Below are 23353 nucleotides of genomic sequence, written 5' to 3'. Positions count from 1 at the left end.
CATAAATACGTGAATTGCCACGGTGTGTTTATATGTACTATGACTTGTGTACATACAAACAATTCAATATGCCATATATTCATAATTACAAGAAGAAAAAATTCATTTATGCATATGCATATCTACATACTTGAATACGTGAATATGTCACGGTATGTTTGTATGTGCAAACGTCATATGCTCTTCAATATGCCATATATTCATAATTACAAAAAGAACAAATTCATTCATACATATTTCTACGCATTCAAATAACACCAACCATAAATTCATTCATAAGAACGCGCGTATTCTACAAGTTGCCCAAAAGCTGCTTCTTCATGGTGATACTAAAAATCAGAAGTTGAAGAATTTTCTGATGTTCACTCCAGAAGAGAAAAATGGCAACTTGGGTCATTGCCGATTTAATATTTTTGTTTTTTGATTTTCATATATTATACTACATATGGTTTTAAATTATAAAATTTATGTAAAATTGTCGTTTATATGAAATCCTTTATTACTTCTATATATTCTATTCAAACTACATATAGTGCTTGTATATGTTTACTTATTAAATTGCCCTCAACAGTTGGGTTTTAGCATTAAAAATAAGTGCAACATACTCCGACCGTAAAAAATTGTTTAGTTGTGATTGTCATTTTGATGCAAATTATGTCACAAATAATAGACTTAAGGAAGGAGCTATCCCGAAGCATAAACTATTTTTTTACGAAAAGGCAGGTAGTTCCAGTAGCTTTTCTTCAAACAGGGTCCTTCTGCCTATTAAACGGCAATATTCATGTAGGAATCAGATAGCGGGGGAAGATTTAAGTTTTGAGGAATTCGAATTATATTCGGATCTCCAGGTGAAGCGTAAACAAGAAAGTGTTTCCTTCAACCTCGATTCCTCAAAATGTGACCGCGAATCTTGTGCTCGGATTGTGCAGGCTTATCAGCAGAATGCCCTTAAGCAAAATGAACGCATGAATGCGCTCAGGCAGGAGAATAGGATTTTGAAAGAAAAAATATTTGAATTAGAGAATAGGACAATTATTGCATCCAAAGATGCTACTGAGGATGCAATAAATTTTGCTAGGATGATTGTCAGTACAATCAATACATACCCTGAAGATCAAAAAAATTTATCGCAAAATATTAATTATATGTCAACGAAGGCATATAACTTCTTGAGGGATGATCTTCAGTTTGCGCTGCCACATCCAAAATCTCTACTGCGCTCCCAATTAGATATGTCGTGGCAGGGAGTGATCCTAGAGTTTAGGTAATATGAAAAATGTGCAAATGTCCGAACACGAACGGATCTATGTAATTATATTCGATGATATTACAATTACAAAAGATCTCGTTTATAACAAAAGTAAGGATGGTTTCGTTGACAAGGGAGACGGAAATAGGGAATTAAATATTGCCGACAAATGCTGCTTTTTCATGGCGAAAGCTATAGAGCTAATTGGAAATACGTAATTTCGTATTATGTGGCAAAAGGAGGGCTGTCCGCAGTAGATTTAGATGAAATATTGAAGAAAAACATTGAAGTCTTGGAAATGATAGGACTCAATGTAAAAGCGATCATTTGTGATCAAGGTCTGGTGAATGTCCGATTATATAGTAATTTAAAAGTTACAAAATCCGAACCATATGTTATAATTAATGGTAAAAAAGTTCATTGCCTATATGACTATTGCCATTTGATTAAGTCAGTTAGGAATAATTTATTAAAGCACGACTTAAAAACTATCGATGGCATAGTTAGCTTCAAGGTTATAAGGAAGCTGTATGCAATCGATAGTGTAAGTCATCATTTTAAAATATGTCCGAAGTTGACATCCTCCCACATATATCCCAATAACTTCGAGAAAATGAGAGTTTCTAGAGCTACACAGGTGCTCATCAAATCAGTAGCAGCTGGCATCGACATAGCATTCAGGCAGGGATTATTGGGCACGGATGCATGTATATTGAAATGCGTCAAAGCGACACAAATGTTGGTAAAACGTATGAACGACTTGTTCGATGAGCTTGATTGTAAGGTGCTCCACAGCAAGAACCCGTTCAGGTGTCCCATTTGGCGAAACACTTCGGCAAAGTTTGATAGGCTGAAGGACCACCTGCTGGGTTGAAGATAAAGTAGCTGCATTGTTCGTCGCATTAGAAGGATCTGCAGCGGAGATATTACAGACCATTCCAAACTGCGAGACGAGTAGTTATGAAATGTTGATGGGTGCATTAGAAAGACGGTATGGTAGTGAGCACAGTAAGCAGATCTTTCAAATCGAGTTGCGAAATCGCCGCCAGAAAGCCAATGAGTCTCTGCAGGAGTTTTCTATAGAGATTGAGAGGTTAGCTCACTTAGCTTATGCACATAAATCCATGGAATACATCGATGACACGAAAATTCAGACTTTCGTCAATGAAATACGAGATAACACTACACGATTCGCTGTATTAGCATGTCCAAAATTAACGTTTGCAGAAACAGTTTCGTATTCTCTGACACAGGAAACTGCATCTCTGCTTTGCAATCAAACATTTAAAGCTCACAAAGTAGAAATAGAGAGGAAAGCGAAGATGGGCAAAGTTCACGAGCTCTGATGATTGTTCCAAAAGTAAGTATTCCTGAAGTTCTCAACGAGCTGCACAACGGTCCAAGTGGAGGACACATGGGTTACACTAAAACCATGGAGAAATTAAAACAAAGATTTTATTGGGTTGGTTGTCGTAAATCAGTTACGGAGTGGATCGCCAATTGTGTCGAGTGCATTGCTCATGGTCAGATGAAGCAGTACAATTCAGGTGCGGCGTTTGAACGAGTAGCCATGGATGTAGCTGGTCCATTTCCTATCAGTAAATTAGGAAACAGATATGTTTTGGTAGTCATGGACAATTTCAGCAAATGGCCAGAGGTATACGCAATTCCTAACCAAGAGGCAGGAACAGTAGCGGATGTATTCATCAACAATTGGGTATCGAGATATGGTGTTCCAATAGAATTACATTCTGACCAAATGAGAAATTTTGAATCAGCTCTAATACAGGAAATATGCCAGAAGCTGGGTATCCGTAAAACCCGTATACTGCACTACATCCGCAGTCCGATGGCATGGAAGAACGATTCAATCGAACTTTGGAAGAACATTTGAGGAAAGTTGTGGACAAGTATCAAATAGATTGGGATACTCATATATCCTTGTTCCTGATGGCTTATCGGCCTGCTGTACATGAAACAACGAAGCAAGGGTAATTTTTGGTAATGATCTTCGACTACCGATTGATTTAAAATTTGGAATTAATGCCAACGGAGGAAGGAATACTAAGGAATTCAATAGCATCCTAGAAGACGAGATGGGGGACATAAAAGCTTTGTGTTTGGTACCGCAAATATGTCTAATCGGGACGATCAGACTTAGGTCGAGGGTAGTGTGGCGAACACAAGTACCAGAAAAAATCAGAATTGTCGATAAACTGCCAGAAGCAACTAGACAGCGAATTCGTAGTTGCCAGAATGTAATGCACCTTCCAATTCTGGATCTTCCTGCAAAAAATCATCCGTTTCAGGTTCAATTTTATGCTGATCTTCCACCTGTGATGATATACACGCTTCCTGCTCTTCCAACTGTAAGGACACTTGTGCTGGTATCCAAGCTTCTTGCTCTTCTAACTGTGAGGAACCTTTTACTGGTTCACACGCTTCCTCCTCTTCCAACTGTGAGAACACCTGCCCTGACATACGCAGTTCCTCGTCTTCCAACTGCGAGGAAGTATTCCGACGTACAGACTCGGATCAAGGCAGCGGTCCCCAAAGACCAGATCTGTGATGTGGACAAGATCCGCATGACAGCAGCTGGAAACATGCTTATCACGCTCTCAAAGAAGAGTACTGATAAAGGCCTCGCGCTTCAGAAGACTATCGCAGGCGCCCTTCTAGATGCTGCAGCTGTCATCAGTAAAGGTCCTCAAGAGGAGCTAGAAATCCGTGATCTTGATGAAGTCACGACTCAAGACGACGTCCAGAAGGCCCTAAAAGAAGCAGCTGGAGATGGCATCGAGATATTAACAAATGCTATCAGGGTCCGCGCGGCCTTCAGTCGCACTCAGACTGCGCGGGTAACACTACCGGTAGCAACAGCGCGAAAAATAGTTGGAGAGAATGGCAAGATCAGGATTGGCATGGTAAATTGCCGGATTCGAATAGTAAGAAGACCGCGACCTTGCTATAAATGCTGGCACTATGGACACGTCGTTGCACAGTGCAAAGTGGAACCGACCGATCGAAGCTCTGCATGAAGTGCGGACAATCAGATCACAAAGCTGCTAAGTGCCCAAATAAGGCAAAGTGCCTGTTATGTGCCGAAAAGTCCGACTTAAAGGACATTTACCATCAGGCCGGCTCTAGTAAATGCGCGGTTTTCCAAGAAGCGCTTCAGAAGATTACAAATAACCGAGCATGAAGATACTGCAGCTAAACATGAACCATTGTGAAGCTGCGCATGACTTGCTTATGCAGATAGTACGTGAACTGAAGATTGACCTTGTGCTTATATCGGAGCCTTATAAACAACTAACTGGCCTACCATGGGAGACAGACATCACCACCAAAGCTGTCATATGGTCTTGTGACAAGCTCCCCTTTCAGAGTGTCGTTAACAATGTCAGCGCCGGCTTTGTAGCAGCACCAGTAGACGGCATCCGCTTCTACAGCTGCTACGCACCACCTAGCCTCACCATTGTTGAATTCATAGACTTCCTGGATCGACTGACCAAGGACGCGAAGCAGTATTACCCAGTTGCAATAGCTGGGGACTTCAACGCCTGGGCAGTGGACTGGGGCAGCAAATACACTAACGCACGAGGAAAAGCACTACTAGAGGCCTTTACTACACTAGATGTGGTACTGCTCAACAGTGGTGACATGCCGACCTACACCAAAGGCGACGCAAGCTCGATTGTAGATCTCACCTTTGCCAGCAGCAGTATTGCCAGAAAAAATTGCGACTGGAGAGTGTTAAACATCTACACTGCTAGCGATCACAATGCAATTCTGTGGGAAACAGCAAACCACCAGAGCCCTAGAAGGTCTAATAACCAACTGAACACCATCGGTTCGAAAGTGAAATCCTTTGATCCAAGTGCATTGCTAGTATCTCTAGACTCTGACCCGATTATCACTGGACCTGCAGAAGATAAGACCAAAGATCTGTTGACGAGACTGACCCGAGCTTGTGACGTCAGCATGCCTCGTAAACGAGATAATAATCAACGACCATCGGTGCACTGGTGGAACGACCGAATCAGTACGCTCCGGGCAAAGTGTCTTAAGAAAAGAAGAATATCTCAGCGTGGCTACCGACGACCTAACTCTGCAGAGCTGGTTGCAGAGTACAAACAGGCGCGTCGGAATCTAAACAAAGCCATCAAGGAAAGCAAAAGACGCTGCTGGACGGAACTCGTCGAAGAAGTGGAGAAGGACCCATGGGGTAGACCGTATAAGGTGGTCATGACCCACCTGAAGAGCCAGCCAATGCCATCGCCAACGTGCCCACAACTCCTACTGAAGATCGTAGCTGCGCTGTTTCCACGGCAACGTGATTTTATGTACTCATCACTGCAGCTGAATTCCGAAGACATTCCACCTGTCACGAAGGAAGAACTGATGGAGGCCAGCAACCGCGTCGGGAATAATAAAACGCCGGGATTGGACGGAATCCCTAATATCGCTTTAAAAACATCTGTAAAAGCGGCACCAGCGTTATTCCTTGACGTCTACAACACCTGCCTCAAGGAGGGGACTTTTCCTCGTAACAGCAACGACTGGTACTACTACCTAAAGGTAAAAAACCACCAGAAGAGCCGTCATCCTACCGCCCTCTGTGCATGCTAGACATGGTGGGCAAGATATTCGAACGTATAATCCACCAACGGATAGAAGCAGTTGTCGATCCGCTCCTGGCAGACAATCAGTACGGATTCCGAAAAGGACGATCAACCCTGGACGCGATCAATCTGGTTGTTAACACGGCCAAGGAGGCAATCGCTGGAACTAGGTGGAAAGGTGGTACAAAGAAGTACTGTCTGGTGGCCGCTTTGGACATCAGAAACGCTTTCAATTCCGCCAAATGGGACTGCATCATGCAAGCCCTACAAGAGAAAAACGTCCCAGAATATCTGTGTAGGATAGTGGCTAACTACTTCACGGATAGAGTTCTCAAATACGACACGACGAATGGTCCCAAAGAGTACGATATGTGTACCCCAGGGTTCAGTACTTGGTCCACTTCTGTGGAATATCATGTACGATGGCCTATTAAGACTGAAACTGCCGCGAAGCGTCAAACTTGTCGCATATGCGAACGATGTAGCCGTAGTGATCGTCGCAAAACACCTAGACGAGATAAATCATATATTCGGTATCGTCTTCGAGCAAGTCAACCAGTGGATGGACACAATGAACCTTCAATTGGCGAAACATAAGACCGAGGCAGTGCTTATTACTAGCAGAAAAGTGGTAGAGACTATCAAGCTGAAAGTCGGTGAACAAAAAATTACATCACAACCTTATATCCGATATTTGGGAGTGATGCTTGATGCCCGATTGAATTTCAAGCAGCAAGTTGAACACGTCAGTGCGAAAGCATCAGTAGCGAGAGCAAGTCTAGCACGACTGATGCCGAATGTCGGAGGACCAAAGCAAAACAGAAGGTTATTACTGTCTTCAGTAGTGACATCGGTGCTCACATACGGAATATCTATCTGGAGTAATGCACTGGAGAATCAAGAGTCATGGAGAAAAGCAGGGCCTGTATATCGACTGAGTGCCCTACGAGTAGCTAGCGCCTTTCGCACAATATCCGAAGAAGCTGTGTGCGTCATTTCCGGAACTCTACCTCTTCGAGTTCTAGCTGAGGAAAGACGGAACCTTTACTACCGAAAGAAGTCAACCACACTGAGAGCTGAAGAACTCAAGACAGAAGAACGACAGAAGAGCATCACACGTTGGCAGCACGAATGGGATGCCGCAGAAAAGGGTAGATGGACGCATCGTCTGATCCCGAGGATCGATTTCTGGCTGAACCGGAACCACGGTGAGGTCAATTACTATCTTACACAGATGCTGTCCGGACATGGTTGCTTCCGGGCCTATCTTCACCGCTTCAAGCACGATAATTCACCGGAGTGTCCGTCCTGCCCAGGAGTTAATGAAAGCGCAGAGCACGTGTTTTTTGAGTGCCCACGGTTTTATCATCAACGAGAGGAATTGGCGTCGAGTCTGAACCAGAAGATCCAACCAGAGACAGTAGTCGAAACAATGGTGTCATCAAACGCCGCCTGGAACGCCGTTAGCACATTTGCAACAGAAATCCTTGTAGATTTGCGTTCCATAGAAAGAAAAAGAGCAAATGACATCAACTAGAAGGCAGATAAAATAACATCTTAGCTACCAGAAGACAGAGCAGTAGCTATGTCCTCCCCCCACGAAGTAATGCCTAGCGGCGGTTTCCATGGGGATACGAGGCTGGAGTATAGCGGAGGTTTTTAGTCGGTATTAACATTGGCAAGTCATATTAAGCTAATGTTCGAGTCCGACATACCAGGCAAAACATCTAAGCCGCCCGAGATACATAAAAGTATTTTCCTTCGCTATAATAAAAAAAAAAAAAAAAAAAAAAAAAAAAAAAAAAACTGCGAGGACACCTGCGCTGACATACGCACATCCTTCGACTGTGAGGACTCTTGTACTGGTACACACGCTTCCTTCTCTCTCGACTGCGAGGACACTTGTGCTGGTATACAAGCTTCTTGCTCTTCATACTGTGAAGACCCTGGTTCACACGCTTCCTCCACTTCCAACTGTGAGGATACCTGCGCTGACATATGCACTTCCAGCTCTTTCGATGTTGACAACTGTGCTGAAAAATTCTTAAAGAACGATTCCAACGCAGCACAAATAACCTCTACTGAATATTGAATCACTTCCTTCTCTTGTTTCTTTGTTGTCTCTTCCTCTAATTCCGATTCAAAGACATATTCCTCAGCATTAATGTTCTTTGCTTCCATGGCTCTTCTTAACCGCGACTGTAATTTGGACTTTACTCCCTTTGTTGTCAAGCCACGTTTTTGCAGCATCTTTTTCAGTTGTGGAATCTTCAGATCGTTAAACTTGGCCATTTTCAAACAATTCCCTCTTTGGGAATTTATTTGATAATCCCACTTCTGACACCAATGTAACGGATTTCTCGATAAATCGTCTACCTGTAACTCACTCTTGAGTTCGATCACTGGATTGTTAAATAAAAGTCCCAATTTAATGGCTACACACTTATCTTTATTTCTAATTCCAACAACTTAACACTTATTGCTCGTTATTCGAGCTTACAACTTCTTGCTTATTTCTCAATTGTTCTTATCACGACAACACTCTAACTTGAACTGTACTTGCTGCACAATCCGGCAGCCCTTATATAGTAAATCTGTAACAAAACATTGCTTCTAGAACATTCTGGCAACTACGAATTCGCTAACTAGTTGTTTCTGGCAGTTTATCGTCAATTCTGATTTGTTCTGGTACTTGTGTTCGCCACACTGCCCTCTACCTAAGTCTGATCGTCTCGATTAGACATATTTGCGGTACCAAACGCTGCAAGCCGTTCCAGATGAACCACCTTCATTTTATTCCTTGGTCTTCCAATGGTCTGTATGCGATACACTACATCATTGAGTCGTTTAGTAACATGGTATGGTCCTGCCCAATTACACTGTAATTTGGGAGACAGCCCTTTCTTTCGTTGTGGGTTATATAACAACACCCAATCGCCTTCAATAAAACCCTCAGAGCTTATTGCCTTGTCGTATTTTGCTTTCATCTTATCGCTCATAATTTTGGTGCGCTGTCTCACCATAGCATGTATATCCCTCATCTCGTCTTCTAGAATGCTATTGAATTCCTTAGTATTCCTTCCTCCGTTGGCGTTAATTCCAAATTTTAAATCAATCGGTAGTCGAAGATCATTACCAAAAATTACCCTTACCTCGTTGTTTCATTTACAGCAGGCCGATAAGCCATCAGGAACAAGGATATATGAGTATCCCAATCTTTTTGATACTTGTCCACAACTTTCCTCAAATGTTCTTCCAAAGTTCGATTGAATCGTTTTACCATGCCATCGGACTGCGGATGTAGTGCAGTTGTACGGATACCCAGCTTCTGGCATATCTCCTGTATTAGAGCTGATTCAAAATTTCTCCCTTAGTCAGAATGTAATTCTATTGGAACACCATATCTCGATACCCAATTGTTGATGAATACATCCGCTACTGTTCCTGCCTCTTGGTTAGGAATTGCATATACCTGTGGCCATTTGCTGAAATAGTCCATGACTACCAAAACATATCTGTTTCCTAATTTACTGATAGGACATGGACCAGCTACATCCATGGCTACTCGCTCAAACGGCGCACCTGATTGTACTGCTGCATCTGACCATGACTCCTGGACCGCGGCCCTTTAGCAGCAATGCACTCGACACAATTGGCGATCCACTCCGTAACTGATTGACGACAACCAACCCAATAAAATCTTTGTTTTAATGTCTCCAAGGTTTTAGTGATACCCATGTGTCCTCCACTTGGACCGTTATGCAGCTCGTTGAGAACTTCAGGAATTCTTACTTTTGGAACAATCATCAGAGCTCGTGAACTTTGCCCATCTTCGCTTTCCTATACGCGATACAAGCAGCCAGACACTAACTTCAAACTATTCCATTGTGCCCAACAAGCCTTTGCGACTGGACTTTCTGCAGCTATTTCTTCTCTCGTTGGACGTTTATTCATCTCCAATCCGTGTATTACACTTTTCAAATCTGGATCCTCTTGCTGACATTTCCGTAGCTCATCCGGATTCCAGTCTGATGTTATAGTCATTAATCGGACATCTATAATGTCTTTTTTGGCCTCAGCTTTTGAGCAATGTCTGCATTCCAGATTACACGGACGGCGGGACATGGCATCAGCATTGCCATGACTACTACCTTTGTGACGTTCTATAGAGAAGTCGTAAGTTTGGAGTCTCTCAATCCACCGTGCCAACTGTCCTTCAGGGTTCCTGAATTGTAGAAGCCATTTTAAGGGTGCATGATCTGTTCTTTTTCGTGAGTTCATGGAGGCTACTAGCTACGCTGGCAAAATTTGGAACGAATCGTCTGTAATAAGTACACAGTCATAAATTTTAAGGAGCGGGCCAATCTCTTACTGCCTCGATCTTTTCATTCGCTGTGCCAATGCCCTCCGTTGTCACTTTGTGTCCTAAGTAGCTTACTTCCTTTTTGAAAAGGGAACACTTCTTTGGACTCAGCTTCAGACCAGCGCTAGCTATCGGTTGGAAAACCTCTTCCAAGTTCTTAAGGTGTTCATCGAAGCTTTTACCCAGCACGATGATATCGTCGAGGTATATAAAACAGGTCTTCCAGTGTAATCCTTTTAGTACCTGGTCCATAAGTCTCTCAAAAGTGGCAGGAGCGTTACATAATCCAAAGGGCATTACGGTAAATTGCCATAGACCATCCCCAACGCTGAAAGCCGCCTTTTCTTTGTCTTCTTCGTTTACCTCCACTGGTAGTTATTGGCACACTTTTTAAATCAAGTGTTGGGAACCATTTTGTGCCTGATAACGAGTCAAGTGTGTCATCGATTCCTGCTAGTGGATAACTGTCTTTCTTCTTTACATCATTCAACCTTCAATAGTCCACACAAAATCTCATGTTGCCATCTTTCTTCTTCACAAGTAATACAGGTGAGCTCCACGGACTCTCTGATGGATCGCTTACGCCGCTTTCGCTCATTTCACGTATGGTCTAGCTTACAACTTCACGTTTTGCTAAAGCAATGCTCCGAGGAGCCTGACGGATTGGTCTTGCATCACCTGTGTTAATAAAATGTTTCACAACTTTGGTTCTTCCTGGTTTGGCATCGTCTTTATCAAATATGGATGAGTATCTGAGAAGAAGTTGTTTAGCCGTAGTTTGATAGTTTTCCTCTAGTTCCTCGGTCCATGCGTTAATTTCGCTCGATATATCGTTTTCGTCCATGGAATCTTCCTCAAGACCTATTTCGCAATTTATCACGGCCTCAATCTCTTGACACTGCCCTAATACAGCTCCTTTGGAGAGTTTTATTGGTAACTTGCACTCATTAAGTACTCTTACTGAAACACGTTTATCTTGTCTTGTCATAGTCAGGGTTTTGCCTATAAGTAAGTTTGGTGTAGATTCTTTTGTGGCCTCAACAATCCAACACTTTTTTGACCCATAGTCTCCATCTATTTCTGCCCAAATAACTTATAATATGCTTCTGATGTTGGTGGAATCTGCTGGCTCTCTGTTGTTATCACTCGTCTAATGTTGTACTTATTATCATAACCGAACATAAGTGGCACTTCTATAATTCTATAGGACATAATCCTGTTTTTTAAGTCGATTTTGATTCCTTGATTCGCTAGAAAGTCTACTCCAATTATGACTTCGTCAACGATATCTGTCACTATAAAATTGTGTAACACGGCTGCCTTTCCAATTACGATCTCGCACGTTACCTTTTCGAGAACTAGGGTAAATGGTAGGTAAATGGAGATTACAAGGCATTTGCTTGCGGGAGCCAGCCCGTACCCTTTTCGGCTGGCTCGCTTTAGTTTAACGATTGGTTTGATTTGACATTTGCTTGATCTTCCTCAGCTTTGCGTTTACGTCCAACTGGATTATTGGGCTGGTTACAGTTGCGTGCAATATGGCCACTTTTTCCGCAGTTGAAGCATTTAAGCACACCATCATTTTTCTTACGCGCTTCCGTAGATTTTTCCAGTGCTTTCTGCATGTTGTCAATTTTTTCAAGTAATTGGTTCACCCAAGTGTGTTCCTCTATTTCTACTTTGTGAGCTTTAAATGTTTGATTGCAAAGCAGAGATGCAGTTTCCTGTGTCAGAGCATACAAAACGGTTTCTGTAAACGTCAATTTTGGACATGCTAATGCAGCGAAGCGTGTAGTTTTATCTCGTATTCCATTGACGAAAGTCTGAATTTTCGTGTCCTCGATGTATTCCATGGATTTATGTGCATAAGCTAAGTGAGCTAACCTCTCAATCGCTGTAGAGAACTCCTGCAGAGACTCATTGGCTTTCTGGCGTTTCGCAACTCGATTTGAAAGATCTGCTTACTGTGCTCACTACCATACCGTCTTTCTAATGCACCCATCAAAGTTTCATAACTACTCGCCTCGCAGTTTGGAATGTTCTGTAATATATCCGCTGCAGATCAGTTTTAATATCTATTCTATTTCAGTTTTAATTTTATCCCGCTCTTCCGAAATCTGTGAGGATACTTCTGCTATTTGGGAGGTCACCTGCGATATCCGTGCATCCTGCTCTTTCAACTGTGAGGACACCTGTGCTGATATTGCTCTTCCAAATGCGTTGACAATCGCGTTTCCATTTGAGACATACGTGTATCCTGCTCTTTAAATTGTGTCGACATTTGCGTTGAAATTTGTGTTGACATCTCTTTCCCCATCTACGATATTGCAGCAAAAATCATGTTTATGTCCACAATCTTAGACGAGCATTGAACCTCTTCCTTTTCTTCTATCTTTGTTGTCTCTTCCTCTAATTCCATGTGAAAGACATATTTCTCAACATTAATGTTTTCCGCCTCCATGGCCTCTCTCAACCGTGATTGTAATTCAGTTTTTAATCCATTTGTCGGCAAACCACGTTGCTCCAGCTCCTTTTTCAGTTGTGGAATCTTCATATCGTTAAACTTGGCCATTTTCAAATAATTATCTCCTTGGGAATTTATTTGATAATCCCACTTCTGACACCAATTGTAACGGATTTCTAACTCACTCTTGAGCTCGATCACTGGATTGTTAAATTAAAGTCCCAATTTAATGCTATACGCTTATCTTTATTTCCAATTCCAACAACTTAACACTTATTGCTCGCTATTCGAACTTACAACTTATTGCTTACAGCTTAATTGCTCTTAACACGCCAACACTCTAATTAGAACTGTCTCTGCTGCACAATCCGGCAGCCCTTATATAGTAAATTTTTAACAAAAGTTCGCTACTAGAACATTCTGGCAACTACGAATTCGCTGTCTAGTTGCTTCTGGCAGTTTATCGTCAATTCTGATTCCTTCTGGTACTCGTGTTCGCCACAATATTGTAACGGATTTCTTAATAAATCGTCTACTTTGCAACTCACTCTTGAGTTCGATCACTGGATTGTTAAATAAAAGTTAACACTTATTATTCGCTTACCACTTTTTGCTTATGTCTCAATTGCTGGTAACACGACAATACTCTAACTAGAACTGTCTTTTCTGCACAATCCGGCAACCCATACATAGTAAATATTTAACAAAACATTGTTTCTAGAACATTCTGGCAACTACGAATTCGCTAACTAGTTGCTTCTGACAATTTATCGTCTATGCGATTTTGTTCTATCATCCGCGTTCGTCACACTGCCTCCACCTAACTCTCAACGTCCTGATAAAAAATATTTGCGGTACCAGACACAAAGCTTTTATGTCCGTCGTCTCGTCTTCTAGGCTGGTACTAACTTCCTTAGCCGTCCTTCTCTTCTTGGGAGTTAATTCCATTCGTTTTTCGGATACCCAGTCTCTGGTACATCCCTTGACTTAAAACTGACTCGAGATTCCGTTCTTGATCAGAACTTAACTCCCTTGGAACACCGAATCTCGTTACCCACTTATAATAATTATTAATGAAAGCATCCGCCACTGGTTCAGCCTCTTGGTTAGGAATTGTGTATACTTCTGGCCATTCGTTCTAATGGTTCTTGAAGCATAAATATCTTTTTATTCGTACATGTATTAAACACATATGTGGCAATCACAAATGCAACTCTGCAAGAGTTATTTATAAAGCAGATATGGCAACATTTAACCTAGACTATCTGTCATGCTGACGTACCTCTATCTTCCCTTTTCATCACGCATCGTTCAGCTGTAAGCACGTCATCACTATTTTTGTATGTAATCACATAATATAATTTTTTGGAAAGTAAATAAATCGAACATTATTTTGGACATCCCACATATTGGTGACCCCGACGGAAGAAAAAATGGCCGAAGAGGACGCGCTAAATCAGTTGGCAGAAAATTTGCAGCCTCGCAGCGTGGAAGTTGCTAAAGTGTCCATCCAAATTCCACCATTCTGGCACGCAAAGCCAGAACTTTGGATCGCACAAGTGGAGTCACAATTAATGCCGCAGGGCCACACTGTCGTGGCCGCAATAGAAAGCAACGTGCTAGCACAAATAAGTGACATTATTCTCAATGCACCGAACAGCGACAAGTGCTCAACACTAAAAAGTCGCATAATGACACAATTCGCAGACTCCGAGCAAAAACGTGTAAAGAAGCTACTACAAGAACAAGAGCATGGTGACATGCGCCTATCACAACTCTTGCGCGAGATGCGTAATTTAAGAGGCAGCGAAATAAACGACAACATACTCAAGTCTATTTATATGAGTCGATTACCATCCAACATGCGACTAATAATTTCCATCAGCAACAATCCCCTCATCACCAACACACAGCCGCACACGCGCAATTCAGTATCAAGCAACAACTGGCTGAGATCACAAAAGAAATCGCCTCAATAAAAGCAAACATAAATCGTCGATTCAGAAGTCGAAGCAGGAACCGTGCTCTGGCACTCTGGTAATCTGTCGTCAATGGCAGAAGACGACAGGCTCACCAACACAAACCGCCGCTTAATAGTTCAAGATAAGGTATCTTCAATGAAATTTCTCATTGACACGGGAGCCGAAGTCAACGTAATTCCATCGACGCAACAACAACGTAGACATCCTGACAAAAGTAACTACCTATACGCAGCAAACAGGTCCACCATAAAAACTTACGGTGAAACAGTCATGCATGTTAAATTGGGTCTACGCCGCCAATTTTCCTGGAATTTCATAGTTGCCGACATATCAAAAGCAATCACCGGAGCGGTGATTATCGTATTTTAACTTATCGGTCAACCTACGAATTTATCATGCATTAACAAAAATCAACCGTTCCAGGATTTGCTGAGAGAATTTAAAGACATCACGGTAGAAAATTTCACGCACTCACTGCATGGTTGCAGAATTTTTTCCACACTCGATCTGCGCCGGGCATACCACCAGATTCCTGTCAAACCCACCGATATACCAAAAACATCAATCACCACATTATTTGGCATGTTTGAATACCCTTTCATGTGCTTTGGTTTAAGAAATGCCAGTCAAACGTCCAAAGATTCATGGATCACGTCTTCCGCGAATACGATTTCGCCTGGCCATATCTTGATGACAATTTGATATCGTCAAAGGATAAGAACCAACATCGTCAACATATGCAATTAGTGTTCGAAAAACTGCGCGAGTATGTTTTGGTCATCAACCTTTGGAAGTGTATACTAGGCCAGCCGCAAGTAAATTTCTTAATCTAGCAGTCAAATATTTTCAACATATGCTGGAAGGCATAGAATTTATCATCCTCACTGACCACATGCCATTGCAATACGTGTTCCAGCAAAAGCTAGATAAAGAATCACCGCGTCAAATGCGCCATTCTGAATTTATCGCACACTTTACAACAGACATTCGATACATCCCCGGAAAAGACAACATAATAGCAGATACAATGTCAAGCATTGACGCCATACATACTCGAAACCATCGACTTCATCAAACTTGCAAAGACTCAAAAATCTGACTCAGAGTTTAGAGAATTACTTAATTCGAATTCCAGCTTACAAATTAAGCCTTTCACGGTTCCAGGCACAGACATAGAAATCTTTTGTAATGTAAGAACCAGCAAAGCCCGACCATACCTAACTCCTTCATTTCGCAAAACAACTTTCGACTCCATACACAACATGGCACACACCGGTGCCTCCAAAACCACAAAATTGATCGCGGAGAAGTTCGTGTGGCCTGGTCTCTGAAAAGATTGCCGCTTATGGTCCAGGCAGTGCATTCCATGTCGAAGAGCCAAAATACAACGCCACAACAGGGCACCCCTATCAACATTCATTTGACCGGATCAACGATTGGACCACATCAACATGGATATCGTCGGACCATTACCACCTTGCAAGGGATATCGATACTGCTTGACAATAGTCGATCTGAATTTATTTATTTCCGATGGTTGGAGGCATACCCGCTCGAAGATATGACGACTGAAACCATTGGAGTACCGACAATAGTAACAACGGACCAGGAAAGACAATTTGAATCTGCACTCTTCCGAGACCTTGCCATAATTTAAGGCATAAAACACTTACGTACCACCATTAACGCATACGCATGCAGGCACTGAGACCGTCACTAACAACAAATAACTCAGATCCGTTCGTGGAAAAGAATCTGCACACAACACCATCAGGAGCATTTCCAATAGTCGAACGCAACGACAAGTTTTTTAATATCTTAATCTTGGGAAAGGACGTGAACATCTCCATCAACCGGTTAAAATCAGCCTTCGTCGCCGAGGATAGCCAAAATCCGTCGAATCAAACACCTCAGCCAAAAGAGTACCAGATAAAATCGGGACCACGAGTACGTTTTCGCTTTCCCACATAGGGGGGAGTGATGTGGCAATCATAAATGCAGCTCTGCATGAGTTATTTATAAAGCAGATATGGCAACATTCAACCTAGACTATCTGTCATGCTGACGTACCTCCATCTTCCCTTTTCATCACGCATCGTCCAGCTGTAAGCACGTCATCACTATTTATGTATGTAATCACATTATATAATTTTTTGAAAAGTAAATAAATTGAGCATTAATGTGGACGTCCCACACATTCATACATATTTTCAAATAAATTCTTCACCGAATTCTTTAAACATAGATGCCTTTTTATTCATTTTAGAAAGAAGTAATATGTAAAACAAAAATAAAAAAGGTCCTGCATTCCAGTTCAATAAAATATTTACAAATTTGTTTAAAAATATTTATTAAATAAACAAAACATACATAGCTGTATGGTAAATGTATAGTTTAGGTCCCCCAACTAAGGAGGCCTGAATTTTTTTTTGTAAAAATCTTATCCGTGAGCGAAAAGTGAATATTTTCAATAATTTTTGTATATATTTACAAATATATTTAAGGCACTTGCACATATTTTTCAAGTCTCTTAGTTGTTGTTGTAACGGTAATATATTATCAGAATTTAGATCACTAGGCTGTAATCAGTTCAGCGAGATAAACATTTTCTTGTGAAAAAAAAATTCTGAAGAAATGTAACAGTCACAATTTCTTTTGCGCCGCGATCTGATGGTATGAACGAATATCGGAGGTCGCCGAACTCCTTTCCGCACTGGCGGCCTTCGACCGCGCTTCAAAATAGAAACTCTAGTCGGTCCAACACCGGAGTGTTCATAATCCAATCGCGTCAAACTCCTTTCTGCACTGGCGGCCTTCGCCCGCGCTTAAAAAAAAACCCTGGTTGGTCCAACACCGGGATGTCCATAGGTCTTTTGCACCGAACTCCTTTCAACAGCCGAAAAAATAAAAGAATTAATTTAAATGTATCACAATTTTTTATTTTTAATGCATATTTATTATAAAAATTAAAAAACTATTTTTTGAAAAAAAAACATAGAATATTTGAAAAAATTAACTTTCCGATCACGGATTTGTAATCTTCGCGTAAAAATAAGACGATTTAAAACAAAAAATCATTTTCGAGGCCTAATTAGTTGGGGACCTAAACCATGGTATAAGGGAGTAGCGAAAGTCCCATTCACAATAGTTTCGCCACCTCTGAGGCGTACGTTCACAATAAAACCAACATGGTGGCCATGGCGAGTTAGGGTGGCGAGGGGTTAAAACGGGTTGCGCATAATAGAAAACCCCTTAATAATTATTTATAAATATTTTAAAATTTGGTTATAGCATGATGTTTAATGCTAACAATATATGATATTATACCATGTTGATATAGGTAAATATGCGGCATGTTTTTAGGAAGAAATAACTATTGTAACAAAATTATAAGTAATAATAATATATATAATCAAAAAAGCAAAACTTATCATTGTCATACAAGTGATAATAATTCATTTAAGCAATAAAGCTAAATTTATCATTGAACTTATATTAAGAAATAGTTCCTGTGCCGATGTTTTCTCTAATTTAAGTATAGATTTATTTAATCACAAATTTTATTTACGTTTTATATATCAGCAATTGACGGTGGATATATGTACAACAGTTTATTACACCTTTTGACACACAAAATCACCATATTATTATATAGTTCTTGGTTTAGTTTTTAAATATATAGACTTCTAAAATAAATTATTTTTTCAAGTTGCAATATCTTTATAGTATAAAATACTGTAGGTATATCAGGTAGCTGTCTCTGTATTTCAGCATGTAGCGATTATTACATATTGTTATATAATTCTAAATTTAGTTTTTAAATATATAGACTCCTAAAATAAATTATTTGTTGAAGTTGCAATATCTTTATAGTATAAAACATGGTATAAGGGTATAAAATACGGTAGATATATTTCTTTTTTAAAAAGTAATTTAAAATTAGCTTGCGCAATGCTCAATGGCAATACTGGCATTTGAATTTATTAACTACTTTTATTCAAACGCACTAATACACACCTGCTTATTGATAAAACTTCTTGTGTGAGCAGTTTTATCAGGAGCAATATTAAATATTCATTATTTTACGAAGATTGTATTGCAAATTTATAAACATTGCCTTCAGTTTTGTTGAATAAGCATTTTCTGCATCCCGTTATTTGACATGGTTGCTTAATTGCACCTTACATTTTTCTGTGGTGAATATTTATTAAGTTACCACAGTTAAAAAAAGGCATAAATATCTATCGTAATTACTCTAAAATTTGCCAATAATAGCCCTTCCATTAAGAACATATATTAAAATAAACTTATTTTATTTTGAAAACATATTAAAGTTTTACATATAATCAACATTTTATGGACAGCTTTTTCATAAATTAAAAGAAAATAGCAAGATGCAACCGTTTTCCGGTTAAAAGTCGGCCATCTTGACTGTCAATAGAAACTCAACCCCTAGGCGGACTTGACGTTTCTCCATGGACCCCTCTAAGCTGTAGCTTTGTTTACATCCATCAGCTGATTCTTTCTCTACTCCCCCTTTACGATGCCTAAACTATACATTTACAACTGTTTATGGATTGGTGAAGGAGTTTACAGACAGTATTAGGTAAACCACACAAATTACGAAATCCTCACAATAGTGAGAGTAACCACTACACTGTGAGCATAGATAAAATGATCCGAAACTCCTCTCTTTGCCTTCTGAGAGAGCTCTGAACTTTCAGTGCTGCCAAGAAAAACCACGAGTTCATGAGCTACTAACAGATGACAAGCAAAACTATGAACTACCACTAAGAATCCCGCAGAAATAAATTGCGAAATCAGTGGGTAATTTGTGAGATCAGATTTTTTGTTGACTATTACGTATATTTGGAATCTATATTTAAAGAGATTTAATATAGTTTTGTTTTTAAGAAAGAGCGGTATTTTGTCGCAAAGTATTGTTTTGCTTAGCAGTATCAATTGCCAACGTATATACTTATTTTGGTTAGAATTCCCAGCATATGTTACGTAAACTTTGACTTCCGAATAAATTATCAAAAGATATTTGTTTATTGAGTATATAAAAAATAAATAAGGATCATGTTTAGGTTATTTGAAACTTGTGTGTTTTGAAATATTAAAATATTTTGTTAAATTTAGTTTTAAACGTTAATTTTGAAAATCTTTTGTGATTAAAATATACATGTACTTATATTTAGAAGTCATATAGGATATCTAGCTTGTTAAACAAATTTTAATTATGTATATTTTTCTGTAAAATGGAAACCGAAAAATACCCAAGAAATACATTAAAAAATCTCAAAACTTATTTCTTTGCTTAATGGCACCACTGTCAAATGTTAAAAAAAATGTGGACTTTGACAGCGCTCTCTCAAATCAAAGAGTTGGATCATTTTATCCATGATTGTGAGGGCATGTGTATAGGCCTGTTAGATATCTGATAGAACTGTGACGAACACGGATAATAGAACAAAATCGAATCAACGATAAACTGCCAGAAGCAACTAGTTAGCGAATTCGTAGTTGCCAGAATGTTCTAGAAGCAATGTTTTGTTACAGATTTACTATATAAGGGCTGCCGGATTGTGCAGCAAACACAGTTATAGTTAGAGTGTTGTCGTGATAAGAACAATTGAGACATAAGCAAGAAATGGTAAGCTCGAATAACGAGCAATAAGTGTTAAGTTGTTGGAATTAGAAATAAAGATTAGTGTGTAGCCATTAAATTGGGACTTTTATTTAACAATCCAGTGATCGAACTTAAGAGTGAGTTACAGGTAGACGATTTATCGAGATTACAATTGGTGTCAGAAGTGGGATTATCAAATAAATTCTTAAAGAGAGAATTGTTTGAAAATCGCCAAGTTTAACGATCTGAAGATTCCACAACTGAAAAAGGAGCTCGAGCAACGTGGTTTGGCGACTAATGGATTAAAAACTGAATTACAATCACGGTTGAGAGAGGCCATGGAGGCGGAAAACATTATAGTTGAGGAATATGTCTTTCACATGGAGTTAGAGGAAGAGACAACAAAAATTGAAGAAAAGGAAGAGGCTCAATGCTCGTCAAAGATTGTGGACATAAACATGATTTTTGCTGCAATATCGCAGATGGGGAAAGAGATGTCAACACAATTTAAAGAGCAGGATACACGTATGTCTCAAATGGAAACGCGATTGTCAACGCATTTGGAAGAGCTGTTCGCAGCGCAAGATGTACGTTTTTCAGCACAGTTGTCAGCACCGAAAGAGCTCGCCGTGCATATGTCAGCGCAGGTATCCTCGCAGTTGGAAGAGGAGGGAGGATGTGAACCAGAATCTTCACAGTATGAAGAACAAGAAGCTTGTATACCAGCAAAAGTGTCTTCGCAGTCGGAATTACTGAACGGGCGCATGCCAACGCAGGTGTCCTCACAGTCGGAAGAGGAGGAAGTGTGTGTACCAGTCCAAGGGTTCACATAGTCGAAAGAGCTGGAATTGCGTATGTCAGGACAGGTGTTCTCACAGTTGGAAGAGGAGGAAGCGTGTGAACTAGTAAAAGGTTCCTCACAGTTAGAAGAGCAAGAAGCTTGGATACCAGCACAAGTGTCCTTACAGTTGGAAGAGCAGTAAGCGTGTATATCATCACAGGTGGAAGATCAGCATAAAATTGAACCTGAAACGGATGACTCTTTGCAAGAAGATCCAGAATTGGAAGGTGCATTACATGAAGTGGAGTTGAACTAATGTACAACGATTAGAGAAATAACTACAGGAAGGCCAGTCACAAAATCATATTGGGCAGAACGGAGCAGTTTAAAGTTAGTGTATGGCTGCTTGCATCGAGTATGGAAAAGCGAAAATGGGCAAACCTTCTGAGTACTTATGGTTGTTCCAAGGGTTGGAATTCATGATGTTCTTAACGTGCAGTACAAATGTCCAAGAGGAGGGCACTTGAGAGACATGAAATCCTTGGAGAATTTGAAGCAAAGGTTTTATTGGACTGATTGTCAATCAGCTATAGAAAGGATTGCGAAATATGCTGAGAACATTGTAGCTAAAGGATCAAGGTCCAGGAGTCATGGGCAGATGAAACAGCACAATTCGCGTGCGCCAGTTGAGAAAATAGGCGTGTATGAAGATGGTCCATTCCCCACCAATAAATTAGGAAATAGTCATGTTTTGGTAGTCAAGGACCATTTCAACGAATGGCCACAAGTATACACAATTCCTAAACAAGAGACTGAACCAGAGGCGGAGGCATTCATCAACAAGTGGGTAACGAGATTCGGTGTTCCAATGGAGTTACGTTCTGATCAAGAATGGAATCTCGAGTCAGCTTTAAATCAAGGGATGTACCAGAAACTGAGTATCCGGAAAACGGATGGAATCAACTCCAAGAAGAGAAGGACGGCTAACGATATCAGCACCAGCCTAGAAGACGAAATGGGGGACATAAAAGCTTTGTGTTTGGTGTCGCAACTATGTCTAATCGGGACGATCAGACTTAGGTAGAGGGCAGTGTGACGAACACGGATAATAGAACAAAATCGAATCAACGAATCAACATCAACTGCCAGAAGCAACTAGTTAGCGAATTCGTAGTTGCCAGAATGTTCTAGAAGCAATGTTTTGTTACAGATTTACTATATAAGGGCTGCCGGATTGTGCAGCAAACACAGTTCTAGTTAGAGTGTTGTCGTGATAATAACAATTGAGACATAAGCAAGAAGTGGTAAGCTCGAATAACGAGCAATAAGTGTTAAGTTGTTGGAATTAGAAATAAAGATAAGTGTGTAGCCATTAAATTGGGACTTTTATTTAACAATCCAGTGATCGAACTTAAGAGTGAGTTACAGGTAGACGATTTATCGAGAAATCCGTTACAGAACCATTTAATTTTTATCGACTTTAACTAAAAAAAGTACCCCTCCTCATAACGAAGAATATACAACCCTGCATAACAATTTAATTGGCCGAGATCGATAACGAGGCATCCCGACAGGCAATTTAATCAAAATCTGTATTGCTATCCATGTCTGACGGGGTCATCTCGACAGGTAGTTTTTTGGATTGCTAAAAATCAGAATTGCTGTAACATTGTCAATGAAGACTGCACATTGCTAATGTTTAACAATTGATGTCTAAATATATCTCATATCATCCATTGCTATCAATGCATTGTCATTTTGGTTTTTTGCCAGAGCTGCTTTCATATCCACACCAATTTTAAAGAGGCAATGTATACACCTAATACTGTGTTATTATTATTATTAATTAAATTAAAGATATTTAAATTATAATTATATATAGAAAACATAAATTTCCTTGCTGCCATCATCAATTACTCGCATTGCTTGTAAATTTTTTGTGGATGCATATAGGGAATTCCTCTAAATTTATGAAATGAACATATTTCACATAAATTAAATCTGATAGATAAAATTTAAGCCAAAAAACTTTTGAATCGTGCTAAATAAAATAAAATCGTGTAAAAACAAAAACAAAATGTACAATAAAACCGTGTTAAATCAAAACTGTGTATTAACAGAATTTGATGTACATACAGTGTATCACAAAAATAAGTATGCACTATGTCAAAAATTCATTAATTGCAAAATAAAAATAAAACTTTTCGTGTTTTTTACAATAACAATTATACATAACATCGCCTTCCTGAGTATGATA

The 23353-nt window shown here is 40.0% G+C and overlaps 1 protein-coding gene across 1 annotated transcript; it reads left to right on the top strand.

Annotated features, from left to right (window-relative positions):
- Positions 1–3852: 3852 nt before the first annotated feature.
- Positions 3853–5881, top strand: LOC118683274 (putative 115 kDa protein in type-1 retrotransposable element R1DM). The gene is made up of 2 exons (XM_036375828.2): positions 3853–4173; positions 4508–5881. The coding sequence occupies exons 1-2, from the start codon at positions 3853–3855 to the stop codon at positions 5879–5881; spliced, it is 1695 nt and encodes a 564-aa protein (XP_036231721.2).
- The last annotated feature ends 17472 nt before the right edge of the window (positions 5882–23353 follow it).

Source organism: Bactrocera oleae, chromosome 2 (genome assembly GCF_042242935.1).
Source record: "Bactrocera oleae isolate idBacOlea1 chromosome 2, idBacOlea1, whole genome shotgun sequence".
In the NCBI taxonomy this organism is placed as follows: domain Eukaryota; kingdom Metazoa; phylum Arthropoda; class Insecta; order Diptera; family Tephritidae; genus Bactrocera; species Bactrocera oleae.
Note: the sequence above shows the minus strand (reverse complement) of the source record. Positions and strands in the feature narration are given on the sequence as shown.

Coding starts and splice junctions, on each gene's coding strand:
- LOC118683274 (XM_036375828.2), top strand. CDS start 3,853: ATGCTTATCACGCTCTCAAAGAAGAGTACTGATAAAGGCCTCGCGCTT. Junction 4,174..4,507: donor GCAAGATCAGGATTGGCATG/GTAAATTGCCGG, acceptor TTGCTTATGCAG/ATAGTACGTGAACTGAAGAT.